General features: G+C 44.0%; 1 protein-coding gene across 3 annotated transcripts in view; it reads left to right on the forward strand.

Moving 5' to 3' along the window:
- Positions 1 to 11,958, forward strand: part of PISD (phosphatidylserine decarboxylase) — a 29,554-nt gene extending 17,596 nt beyond the window's left edge. Inside the window, exons 1-7 of one of the 3 annotated variants that reach the window (XM_074159287.1) lie at positions 1,064 to 1,260; positions 3,344 to 3,509; positions 5,431 to 5,667; positions 5,791 to 5,929; positions 6,754 to 6,900; positions 8,640 to 8,800; positions 9,118 to 10,115. In XM_074159287.1, coding sequence (XP_074015388.1) covers positions 1,064 to 1,260; positions 3,344 to 3,509; positions 5,431 to 5,667; positions 5,791 to 5,929; positions 6,754 to 6,900; positions 8,640 to 8,800; positions 9,118 to 9,342 — 1,272 coding nt within the window. In that variant the 3' untranslated portion in view covers positions 9,343 to 10,115. Of the gene's footprint in view, positions 1 to 1,063; positions 1,261 to 3,343; positions 3,510 to 5,430; positions 5,668 to 5,790; positions 5,930 to 6,753; positions 6,901 to 8,639; positions 8,801 to 9,117 lie in introns of those variants that run through there. The other 2 variants (XM_074159289.1, XM_074159288.1) reach the window with 2 other exon arrangements.
- Positions 11,959 to 11,990: the final 32 nt, after the last annotated feature.

An 11,990-nucleotide genomic window follows, 5' to 3' on the forward strand; every position in this document is an offset into this window, starting at 1 on the left:
GCTAGCCCACTCCTACTTGCTGAATCAGGGCTCCAGTTTCAATCCAAATCCAGGCAACAGGAGATGCAGAAAATCTATGTTGGAGATGTGGTCTGCAGGGTCAACGAGGGAAACTTCTGTCTCTATATATTCAGAGTGCTCAGGTAGAAATAATGCAGCTTTTTGTCTTTAAAAAACAAAACAAAACAGCTTCCTTTTCTCATGTTTCGTATTTTAGTTCTACTGGACATAAAAACTGTGACAGTACTGAGAGTCACGTAATAGACATGGTAACACTTCTTTTAGGGCCAGCTTGCAGATATAAAACTGCCTTATTTTATTATGTTTCTGGGTATTTGTAGAAGAATGTCCTTTACCTGCTCCTGATGTGAGTCTTTTGAGATGGAAAGAGACTTCAGGAGATGGATGTTGGTGGCTGGCAAGGGTGGTAAAATAGAAAGACATTTTCTCCTAAGCTGGCCATTAAGAGCAGGAAAGGATTTTTGGTGCCCAGGAGTCCAGAACTCTTTTAGCGGCAGCTGCTGCACTGCAGAATTGAAGCTGGCAATTATCTCCTCCTCTTCTCCGCCCCTCTCCTTCTCCTCCTCCTCCTCCTCCAGCCCGGGATTCAGACCGGCTGTGGGTTAGCTGTGCGAGGCCGGCCGGCTGCTCCTCTGACTGTAGCACGTCGCTGCCTGGCAGCCTGAGACTGCGGGGTGTTTTTTGGAGGGTTGAGTTTCAATGGCCACCCCGACTAGCGAGAAGCAAGGACTGCTCATAGAGACAGCTCGTGTTTATCTTGTGCGGAGTCGGCTCTGTAGTGGGATGTTGAAATATGACACAATGCCTGTTTGTTTGCAATAGCTGCAACCCTCGTAGCAGAGAGTCAAGTGGGAAACAGAGGGGGAATCCAGAGACAAACCAGCGAGGGAATTAGGAACTGTGACGCCGTGTCCTCTCTCCTGTGCCGGAGCAAGCAAAGGAAAGAGAGGTAGAGGAAAAAAGACTGAGCCTTGCAACCAGCCGTCACCCTGACGATGTGTCAGTCAAACACCCTGCAGGGACCAGATCTGCACACAGGGAAATGGTGAGATGCTATAAAGCTTTATCTAACCCTCCACCCTCTTGCTACAACCTCCACAAAGTTAAAATTCATGTCCGGAGGCTGCGTTCAGGGAACGGCGGCAGCAGCAGCTGTGCCGGGGACCAGCACCCACAACTGGAGAGCCCAGGCCCGGCTGGCTCTGCTGGTGGTACACCAAATAGGAGAACTCGTTTCAGGTACTGTTTGGTATTTTCTGCTTTGCAGGAACGGTGACTGAAGGGAGAAACGAGGGAGGGAGAGTGGGAGGGTTTCTGGGCAGAAGGAGCGACAGCCATCTGCAAAGCTTTTGTTTGGCCTAATTACTATAAAGCTCCTTACGCGTTGAATTGGCAGAGAAGGGCATGCTGTTATATGACAAGGGGAACGAGGAGGCTTTCATTCCTTTCCTCCCTATGCTCCATCACTAGGAGAATGGAAAAATTAGCAAGGGACCGCTCTGAAACCAGGCCAAGGCAGTGAGAAGCCCGAGGGCTCCGGAGCGAGCTGCCAGGATGCAGCTCTGCGGGGATTGGTCCATGAGCGACTGCAGTGAAGGGGGGGAGAGCAGCGGGAGGGGGAGCGGGACCTCTGTGTTCCATGCTGGCAACCCGGCTCCTGGCCCCGCCAGCCCTCCAGCAGGCTGGTGGGTGGGAAGGATGGGAGGAAGAATGTGAAGTGTCCCTTCCCATTCCCATGTCGAGTCAGTCCTGGCTCCTGCAGAAGAAAGCCGGCTTTACCTCTGCTGAGACAGCACTTCATCTCCTCAGGGGTGTTTCGGGTTTTCTTCCCCTTGCGTTGTGATGCCCGGGTCACTTTCAGGTTTTTTTTTTTATTATTTCTTGGAGGGACATAAGTGGTGTTCACTGCAGAAGGAATCTCTGAGCCAAAAGCACCATCTTGCACACCAAAGTGGTGACAGTTGTACCTGCTTGCCTGATACTTCAATTCTGATCCAATTTTTGAAAAGAACATGTTGGCAAGAAAATTTCCTTTTAATTTCCCAGGTTCTTTCCATGTTGGAAAGACATACATAGTATTTTATAGTTCGTCCTTCATGTCACGTAATCCAGTGAGAGAGCGCGAGCTCTTCAGAGCAGCCAGAGCACACCACTTCCAGTTTGTGTGCGCACATAGCTCTTTCCCAGTTGCAGGCACGCTGCCTTCAGCAGTGTGTGCGGAGCAATCTCTTAGCCAGGATTTAAGTCAGTGCCCAGAAGATTTGAATATTTTGCCCTCAGGCAGGCAGAATTTCATTTGATAATGTGACATTGGAAATGCCAATGGAAGCCAAAGAATAAATGGGGACCCGAAGGGGTCTCTCATCCAGACCGCCTGCAAGGGGCTGAACTGGGGCCCAGGATGTCCTCTGCTAATAAGATGAGCAGCTTTTCCCTCTGAGAGTTACAAGTTCAGTTTCTCCCATGGCCACTTGTGCAAAAGGAGTTTCCTCTCAGTCAGGACATCCAGGTTATGAGACAAAGGAGTTGGTTATTGGGCCATGGAGACTAGATTATCTAGTAGCAGCATTAGCTCTGTCCACATGTTCTCTGTTCAGAAACAGAGTACCCAGGGAAGGTTTTAAGACCTGGAAAGACGTCTTTTGGAATGAATTAATTTGTAAATTGTATTAATTAACTCAGGAGTGCCACTCTATTGTTTCTCAAGTAAGGGCTTGTTTTCCGAAGTTAATGAATGACCAACAGGTCTGTAAATTTGACTCGCACATCTTTTGTGATTCAAAATACAACTTGAAGCAAAATCTAGTCAAGATGCCTTCAGCACGTGAACCCTCTGAGGGACCTCCATTTATTAGATTTCAAGGATTTCTTTCATCAGAGTATCTGTTCTTTCCTTAAAATTGTCCCTTCACAGAGTTCTTACAAAAGTCCCAGCATCACATGTAATCTTCTGATATTTGGAAGAAGAACCTTTGCTCTTTGTTATTTCCACTGTAAACTATCATGTTATATTATTAGTTGGATGAGCCAGCTGTGACTTTGTTTTCAAATGTCACCTGCAAGTGATCTTGCCTTTAATTTTTGAGGGTGTCCTTTGTAAAATGTGACCTTTGAGAGTTAACACTATCTTCTGGACAGAGGATTTTTCTTTTTGTTGAGATAAACTGGTCTTCTATGTTGGGAAGGGGGAAGAACTGATCAAAATAAAGGAGTAAAGACTTGCAGAATCAATGTTTAAGTAAAGATTAGCAGGAATAACTCATCCCCAGCTATCGGAAGCTGAGATGGCTGACCCTCTTCTGTTGTGTATGTAATCTTTCAGGTTGCAATTTCCCCAGCTGGCCCTGAGGCGAAGGTTGGGCCAGCTAAGCTGTATGTCTAGGCCTGCTCTGAAACTCCGTTCTTGGCCTCTGACTATTCTCTATTACCTTCTGCCTTTCGGTGCTCTTAAACCCTTGACCAGAGTGGGATGGAGGCCTATGAGCAGGGTAAGTGTGAGCAGGTCTCTCTTGCGCTTCGTGTGTGTTGGCTGTTTTACACCCCAGGGAGCTGGCAGCAGCGGGGCGGAGAGACGGGTTGTGTAGGGCAGGCTGGTGATCGCTGGTATGAAAGCAGAGAGATGCGATTCATGTTTCCTTTTAGTTTTTACTGTTCGTAGTTGTGTTGATTAATTGCTTCACAGAGAAATGGTTTTTTTTTCAGTAGCAGAGAATTTTTGTCCTCTTAACAGTCACCTCAAAGTACCAGGGCTAGGATAAGGCAGAGCAAACCGCCTCTCCAGTGCCCTTTCCCGGCCACACTGAAACGGACTCTTGCTTTCTGTCATTTTTGCACACAGAGGGCTTGTTCCTCAAGTTCTTTGAGCGTTTGTAATCCAGCCTGTCCAAACGGTATGCAAATCTCTGCTCTGACCCTGTTGAGAGCAGGGTGGAGGAAGCCTCCCACGCGGATATCCCCTGCAGGCGTGCAATTTCAGAATGCAACAACCACACAAGTATTTTGATTGAAACTGCAACAAGCTTGCCCTTCTTAAGACTTTCCAGTTTTATCTGCCTATTTTCAGTGTTTGTGGGAAACTGAGCAAAACTGATTTTAGAAATTAGCACTGTATAAGACCTATCAAAACGGCGAAACGTTTTTTTTTTATTCATACTTCAGCTTATATAACCTAAGGTACGGTTCATTTACAAGTTTTTATCTAAAGTAAGATTAGGTTGGTGTTTTCTTTCTGAAATATCACTGTATTTTAATGTGTTGCAGGGTGGTGATTTGTGAGTGATGTCTTAATTTGCTGTATTTGATAGGATGGACGGGCTCTCAGCCAGCGTGTGCTTCTGTTTGTGTTTATGGCTGTATTTCACAAGGTTTAATTATGAAGGACATGAATACAGAGAATAAATGATGACTTTCACTAAGAAAAAAAAAACCACCAACTTTTAGTCAGGAGTGAAATGTAGCTGAGCTGTACTGTTCCAAAAACTGTACCAGATTCAGCAGAATTTTGCGGAACTGTTTTCAGAGGGTTCAGTTCCCTTATTCCACAGTCCCTCCATCCCCCCAGTTACATCATGGTCCTGTGAGCTTTTTGGCTGATACTACCAGAGGAGTTACAGGCTGGAGTTGCCAACAGGAAGACACCCATCTGTCCAGTTACACCAACAGCACATACAACTATCTTACCAACATTGTTTCATTTGTTTTTCTTGCTACTGAAACTTACACTTTGGGATTAAGTCCAAGGGTATATTTCTACAGGAATAAAGGCACTTTATACTCTTGCAATTAGCAACTCCTGTTGTTGCGAGAGAAGGAGTAAGGCGGTGTAAGTTTATACAGGTGTAGCTGCATCCACGTGGGTGTGTTTCTTTGATTGTACTGGTATCATCACAGTGGTATTATAATACTGGGATGTGGAAAAAAACCCTCATTAGTAGGACGCATCTGAGAAGCACAAAATCAAACACTGAGAAATAATTTTTTCTGACAATTCTTGTGTGGTTATTCACAAAAATGTATATATTGGTAATATTAAACCCTTCTGATGAGTCTGCTACTAGAGTATGTGAAATGTGTCTTTTTTTTCTGTGAGCCTCACAGTAGGAAGTTTAAAGTACCTTGAATGTAGGGCTTCAGCCTGCAGGAGTGGGAGATTCTGGCTTCAGTGTAAGGTTATAGCGTGTTTCATCCTCTCCCTCCCTCGTCTGCTCTCATCAGAGTGGAGGAAGCTCGAATTGAGAGCAGTGCTGGGTTTTTTTGCTGACTTTAACGGCTACTCTGTGTGTGGTGTAACACACTGAATTCAAGGGAGTGGTTAACAGAACGGTTTGATCCTTTGTTTTATGGAGAGCAGTAAGAGAAAGCCATCGGTGGGAAGGATGGAATGAGGTGGTGCAATTCTTCTTTCTTTAGGTTGCCCTGTACAAATCGGTACCAACTCGCCTGCTCTCACGAGCCTGGGGTCGCCTGAACCAGGTGGAGCTGCCTACGTGGCTCCGGAAGCCCGTTTACAGCCTGTACATCTGGACTTTCGGAGTGAACATGAAGGAGGCGGCTGTTGAAGATCTGCATCACTACAGAAACCTCAGCGAGTTCTTCCGCAGGAAGCTGAAACCACAAGCGCGGCCGGTCTGCTGTTTGCACAGTGTGGTGAGTGAGAGGAAATGAAGGCTTTACACTACCAGCTTCCCCCACCCCCAGAGGAACGGGTCTGCTTTATGAGGAATGAATGAATTCCTAACGTGTTCCTTTTTTTTTCCCTCTTCACCGTAGATTAGTCCCTCTGATGGAAAGATCCTTAATTTTGGACAGGTAAAAAACTGTGAAGTGGAGCAAGTAAAAGGGGTTACTTATTCTCTGGAGTCTTTCTTGGGACCTCGCATCTGCACAGAGGAACTGCATTTTAGCCAGGGTGAGTTCTGTATCAGTTCTGCACTTATTCTGCTCTGCCCTTTCAGTGTTCTCAGAGAACAAGAGAAAAGAGATTACTTCTCTTTTTTTTTTTTTTTCTTCCCTCTTTCTTTCTCACATAGTCAGGAACAAAAGCAGGTCTGACTTGTATTTTATTTGGGGATAAACGTATCACTGTTCTAGTTCTTCTCTTTCTCACCAGCAGGTTTATACTGTCTTGCCTGGCTCGTTTTAATTGCTTGGTTCCTACAATTGACTCTGAGGTCTGTCACTATAAGGAGGCTGTAGCGCTGCGGGGCTCTTACTGCTCTGCTGCACCTCCAGCGCTGTCTGCGAGGCCCTGAGTTTCGGTGAAAGCAACATATTTCACTATACTGGCGAGGGGACTGGGGAGACTTGAGTTCTACAAACCAGTAGGGTTATTTTCAACGTGAGCACACATGCAGCTAATGCTTTTTTATAAAACTAAGGACTCTTCACAAATTCTGTTCTTAAAAGGGTCACTTTTGAGAAAAATTTTGTTCATGAAAGGGTAGCTTTAAGAAAAATTCAGTTTCACTGGATTTCAGTTTCTGCTGTTCTGTTTAGGGAAGGGTAAACTCCAAAATGATTAAAACAGTACAGGATCTAATTTTGTTTTAAAGGGAAAAAGAACGCTTTAATATTGGATTCCTGGACACAGCGTATCTTTTTGTAGTCCCAGCAACACACGTGGACTGCATTTAGTCCTCTGCTGTGAGCACTGGTTCTAATGTAGACTGCTCAGCAGTAAGTCACTGTGAGAAGAATCTCTCTAACCCCTTTCTCTCCGTGGTTTCTTTGCAGCCCCACCTGGTAACTCCTTTCAGCAACAACTGGTCACAAAGGAGGGGAATGAGCTCTATCACTGTGTCATCTACCTTGCGCCAGGGGATTATCACTGCTTCCACTCACCCACCGACTGGAGAGTGTCACACCGACGTCACTTCCCAGGTAGGCTTCTGTCCCTAGAAAGGGAGCGCAGAGCAGCTACGGAGGGAGGCGCTGGTACGGGCCAGTGCAGCAGTGGTACAGGTGTATGACAGAAAATGCCAGAACAGTGATTTGTCACAAACGGTAATGGATTTTATAATATAGTCTACCAGAACAAATCATATATAAACGGTGAAAACAGTAATATTGCGTTCAAGCTGTTTTAGTTCTTTGAAATATCTGTTGATACGTGCTCACCTGACTTGTTCCCAAACATGACTTGTTCAGTTTGCACCTGAAATACAGACAGTTCTGCAGATCAGAGCAAAGAGGAGCCTAAAATCTGATCTCTTCCTGTTCTTGGCAAAATGCAACTAAGCAGTTACGCTATTAGAGCTGGGATCAGCTGGCTTTGTCCTCCTCTTTGCAGATCATCATACTCTAGTTCAGCAGATAACAAAAATGTTTTACTCCTTGGGATCTGGCAAAACCTAAGTATTTGGATTTGATTTCAAAAACCATGAGAAACAATGACCTGAGAAATCTGCCAAGTTCCAGACTGCAGCTAGGCCTTGACTGAAACAAAGGAGTGTCAGTGAAATATTGCTCTCAGATGCAATGGAGCAAAACAAATGCATTTTATAGCTAAAAATGTGTGCAGTGAATAAACTTTACTAAATTACTTTAAGGAGTATGTAAGGATTTACATTTTTGAGGTTCTTCTGTAATAAACGTCAAGTGATTCACATTATTAGTATTTCCTGGTCAGCTCTAGCTAGATAGATACTTGATTTTCAGCCACAGTCGCAGTAACCATTTTTATGCGTTTCCCAAAGAGGACTGGAAGCGGCTGCTCTCGTGCACTGGATAAGTTAACCAAGGTTTAAAAAGTTTCTTTAGCTTCCTCTTAGTAGCCTGCACCATTTTGTTAGATAGATCTTACGTGCTTATTAGAAGGCTTCCTTCAATTCTGTCTATCAGGGCTGAGACTAGGGACTAGCCCTGCCTTTGTCCTTACCCTGATCTCTCTTAAGGGCCTGTCAGACAACAATTAACAAGAGTTGTCATTTGAATTTGTAGAGGACTCTAGTGTGCTGTTGGTCGGTTACATCGTTGGTAGAGGAATGGCATCAGATAGTGTGGAAATGAGTCCCTGCCACCTGGGTTCGGTGCTAGAGGAGTAGGTACGACTGAGGCTAGAACAAGCTTCAACAACAGCAGATATTTTGAAAGGGACTCGCACCCCAGGTTTTGTTCCCTACGTTAATAGCAGGGTTTTGCTGTCTGGAAATCAGTCAAGGTGAAGCTGTAGATGGGAGTAAGTGAAAGCTGAGGGGGGGGGGAGACAGGGACTGAAAAGAAAGCCTGAAAAGAACTATTTTCAGGTGTTAAAAGTTAAACTCCTTGCTCTTTAACAAAAAGAACTGTAGATGGTGTCCAGATTGCACTCAGGCCTTACAATGAAGGATGAGCGTGGTCGTTAGTTTCCCTGTGATTCTGCCAGGAAAAGTGCAAAGTAATAGAAGCCCTGCCCAAGAGCGTTGATCTTTCTGGACAGAAGATCGCCTCTTTCTATGATCCCTTTGTTTTTACTACAGCCTTGTCTTTCCTTTGCTCTGCCTCACATTTGCCTCACCTCCTACAAGCAGTGACAGAACTGTTTACTGGATCAGCTGCAGTTGTACTGAAAATACCACTTAGCATTCCAATATTGCCCATAAACCAGACAACTTCACCCAAATATTTTCTCGCTGCTGCAGGCTCCCTGATGTCTGTGAACCCTGGAGTTGCTCGCTGGATCAAGGAGCTGTTCTGCCACAACGAACGGGTTGTCCTTACGGGTGACTGGAAACATGGCTTTTTCTCTTTAACAGCTGTGGGAGCAACAAACGTGGGCTCCATCCGCATCTACTTTGACCAGGTGAGCAAGACAGGTAGTAGTAGGCAGCTTTCTGGGTTTGATGGTTGAGGTTGGTACAGTATAATCAAAGAAACTTACCAGAAAAATTAAAAATCTTATTACCCTGAAATTAAGGTGTTTAACAATCCTGATGTTCTAAGATTGAGTTAAAGGGAGTTGTCTCCAGTGTAGACTATTCTTTTAATATTCCTGTTGCACTTTTGAATTGTAAGTAAGCTCCTGCATTGAAAATGCCTGGATATCCACAGCCTACAGCTGTGCTAACGAATACAGAGAACTGAAATCCTCAAGTAACAGGTTCTTTCTTCTCTGTACAGGACCTGCACACCAACAGTCCACGCTATTCTAAAGGTTCCTACAACGACTTCAGCTTCATATCCAACAACAACAAGGAGGGAATCCCCATGAGGAAAGGGGAGCATTTAGGGGAATTTAACTTAGGCTCCACGATCGTACTAATCTTTGAGGCACCCAAGGACTTCAAATTCCACCTCAAAGCTGGACAGAAAATCCGCTTTGGAGAAGCACTGGGCTCTCTATAGAAACTCTCTCAGCGAGAACCTTTTCTATACAAAGGGACTCTTATCACACCACTGAGTGTTTCACTTCACAAGTTATGTATCACTCAGCAGGACCTGGGTGAGGAAAACAGAAGATGTCATTGCTATATTAAACTTGAGAGTATTTGGTCTCCGTGTCCATGCTGCTGAACGCAGAAAGAGAACTGAAAGACCATGTATGTATCAGGTACAGCTGCCTTTAAAGATGTTGAATATGGAGGTTTCTGTCCCACCCTGTGCCTGTAGTCAGTCTTTCATGTTCTCCCCTCACTGTGCCACAGGATAATTATGTTCTTAGAGCCTGCAGGTCCCTTTTTAAGCCTTCCCAGGCTGTGCAGGTGCAAGGGGGAAGGCCGGAGGTGGAGAGTGGCTGTATTTAAAGGGACACTGACAGGCTGAGTCAGACATTGCACCTTATAGCCCCAATATCTGTTTTTCAGACCTTGAGTAAAAGAATGTGTTCTCATATTTATTTTATTCTAAGAGCCTCTGCTGAAGTTCTTATATAAAGGCAGTCTGTGAATGTTTAATGCGCTTTACACATTAAATGGGCTAGTACAGATTCACGCTCCAAACTGAGCAAAATGTACCAGAGACAGCATCCGTACAATAAGTTACGCTCACACGGGCTTTCTACTTTAATTATTCTACCTGACACTGTCCCTTTAAAAATGGACTCTGCACTGTATTTTAAACCTGAAAACATTGTGTCTACATTCCATATGATGAAACTGGTCATCCTTGGATTGTCTTTTAAAAAAAAAAAAAAAGCTGACAAAGCTGTGTGTCCTATTCCTAATCCATTGTTTTATCTTGCTATTCCAGGCCTTAAAAGATTTTGTTTGTAATAGAGACAGTTACTTCACCTCTTGAATTAAGGGGTTAGAAGACATAGGGAATGTTTTTCTTTGTGGGATGCAATGAGATGGCAGCCAAAATATATTTTGACTTGCTGGTATATATCTATCTTCATTGTTGCTTTGTCACTAAATTCTTGAAGAATTAATTCCTCTATTTACAGAACAGTTTCAGATACTTCAGGACCAATTTTTATGGCACAGAGTGAAATGCCCTATGCACTGACTGTGTGTAAAACTTACTGATCTTCGAAGCAATCCCAAGTTGCCTCCCAGGTGCCAACCTGGCCATCATAGCAGACTGGCAACAATTTCATCTTATATTAAAGATGAAAGATATTAAGATATTAAAGATATTAAAAAACCCCATACTGGCTCTCACTTCTGCCCTTGTACATAACACTAGGAATGTGCTGGGGGCTGAAAGCTCTATGCTGAAGCTTCATCCTACAGCAAAACCTTTGAGCCTCTTTTTAGCTTCATGTCAAGAAGAGTTAAAGTCTTAACACCGTGGATTTGTTGAATGTGGCACTACATGGCAGACAGAAACTGGTGCCAAAGTGAAGGAGAGGAATAAAGTTTTAAAGCAATGTATCAATTGTTTTTAGAGAATAAACTGTTTCAAGACCAGGCACTCAAACATTTAGAAACTGACTTTGCTGTCCAGAGCTTGTTGGAGTGGACATGCTTATGAAACCTGCCTTTCTGCTCTCTGAAAGATTTCTCATGTTATTTCCTTGCTTGAGCCTTGGGTGTTTTTTTCTGCTACTGCAAGGAGATGGTAGGCTTTGACCAGCTCTGATTTCCTAAAGAAAAACTTTATCTTCTTCGTATGCACTGCAGAAAATAGAATATAATTTTGTTGTACAAATGTCCAGTTTGCCAAGTCCTGTATGCTTAGCTTGTCATCAGGAAAGAAGGGATGATAAACTGCCTGTAAGTGATGTAGCCCAGCCATGACTCAGGTGATGGTGGCTGTTTGGGTGACAAGCAGGAGAAAATTCATTTGGCTCCGAGAGTCAATGTTTCCCCACTTTACACAGTGGAGGATTTTGAAAGCTTGAAGTGGCTCAGCCACCTTTCTTGTAAAACTTCTTGGCATTAGCAAGTTTACTCCTGCAGCAGTATATTACCATATACAGATTATAGAAGCCTGCACGTTTTAAACCACTGAGAGTGAGAAAAGACTAAGGCAAACATCAACCCCAAGAGGAAAAAGCTGTGACTAGACTTTTGACTAAACTTCAATGTCACCTTAACAGCAGAAAGCAAATTTTTTCCAGTGGATGAGAGAAGAGACTGAATCTTTTCCTGCTTTTCCACTGGGGCCTGTAGTGTCCAGACACAGCCAAAGCAACTTCAAGCTTTAGTTTCTTCCTACCCAGCATCATCATCCACAGTATCTGAAGGTTACTGTTAGCCTAGTAACGGAGGACGGGTTACCCGATGTTTGCTTTATCAAAAATCTAAGGAGGAGAGGATTCAGCATGTAAGTGGCTGGTTTTGTGATGGTCTTAATTCTGTGCAGAGCTAGCTGATTAACAAACATTAATTTGTTATGCAGTGGAAGTGAAAGCAAAGTTTCTAGAGGGTACTGATAATGCTGTGAATTTCTCCTGCATGGAGAATCCATTTAATTCAACTGTATCAGTAGCACGGTATTTTTGTACGTCAAAGTGTATGACTTACTGACATGAACTCATTTAATTGCAAACATTTTGAAATAAAGAGTCTTATTGGTGTTGCTTATCTTTCTGATATGCCAGGGTCACC

This window comes from Numenius arquata, chromosome 16 (assembly GCF_964106895.1).
Source record: "Numenius arquata chromosome 16, bNumArq3.hap1.1, whole genome shotgun sequence".
NCBI classification, from domain to species: domain Eukaryota; kingdom Metazoa; phylum Chordata; class Aves; order Charadriiformes; family Scolopacidae; genus Numenius; species Numenius arquata.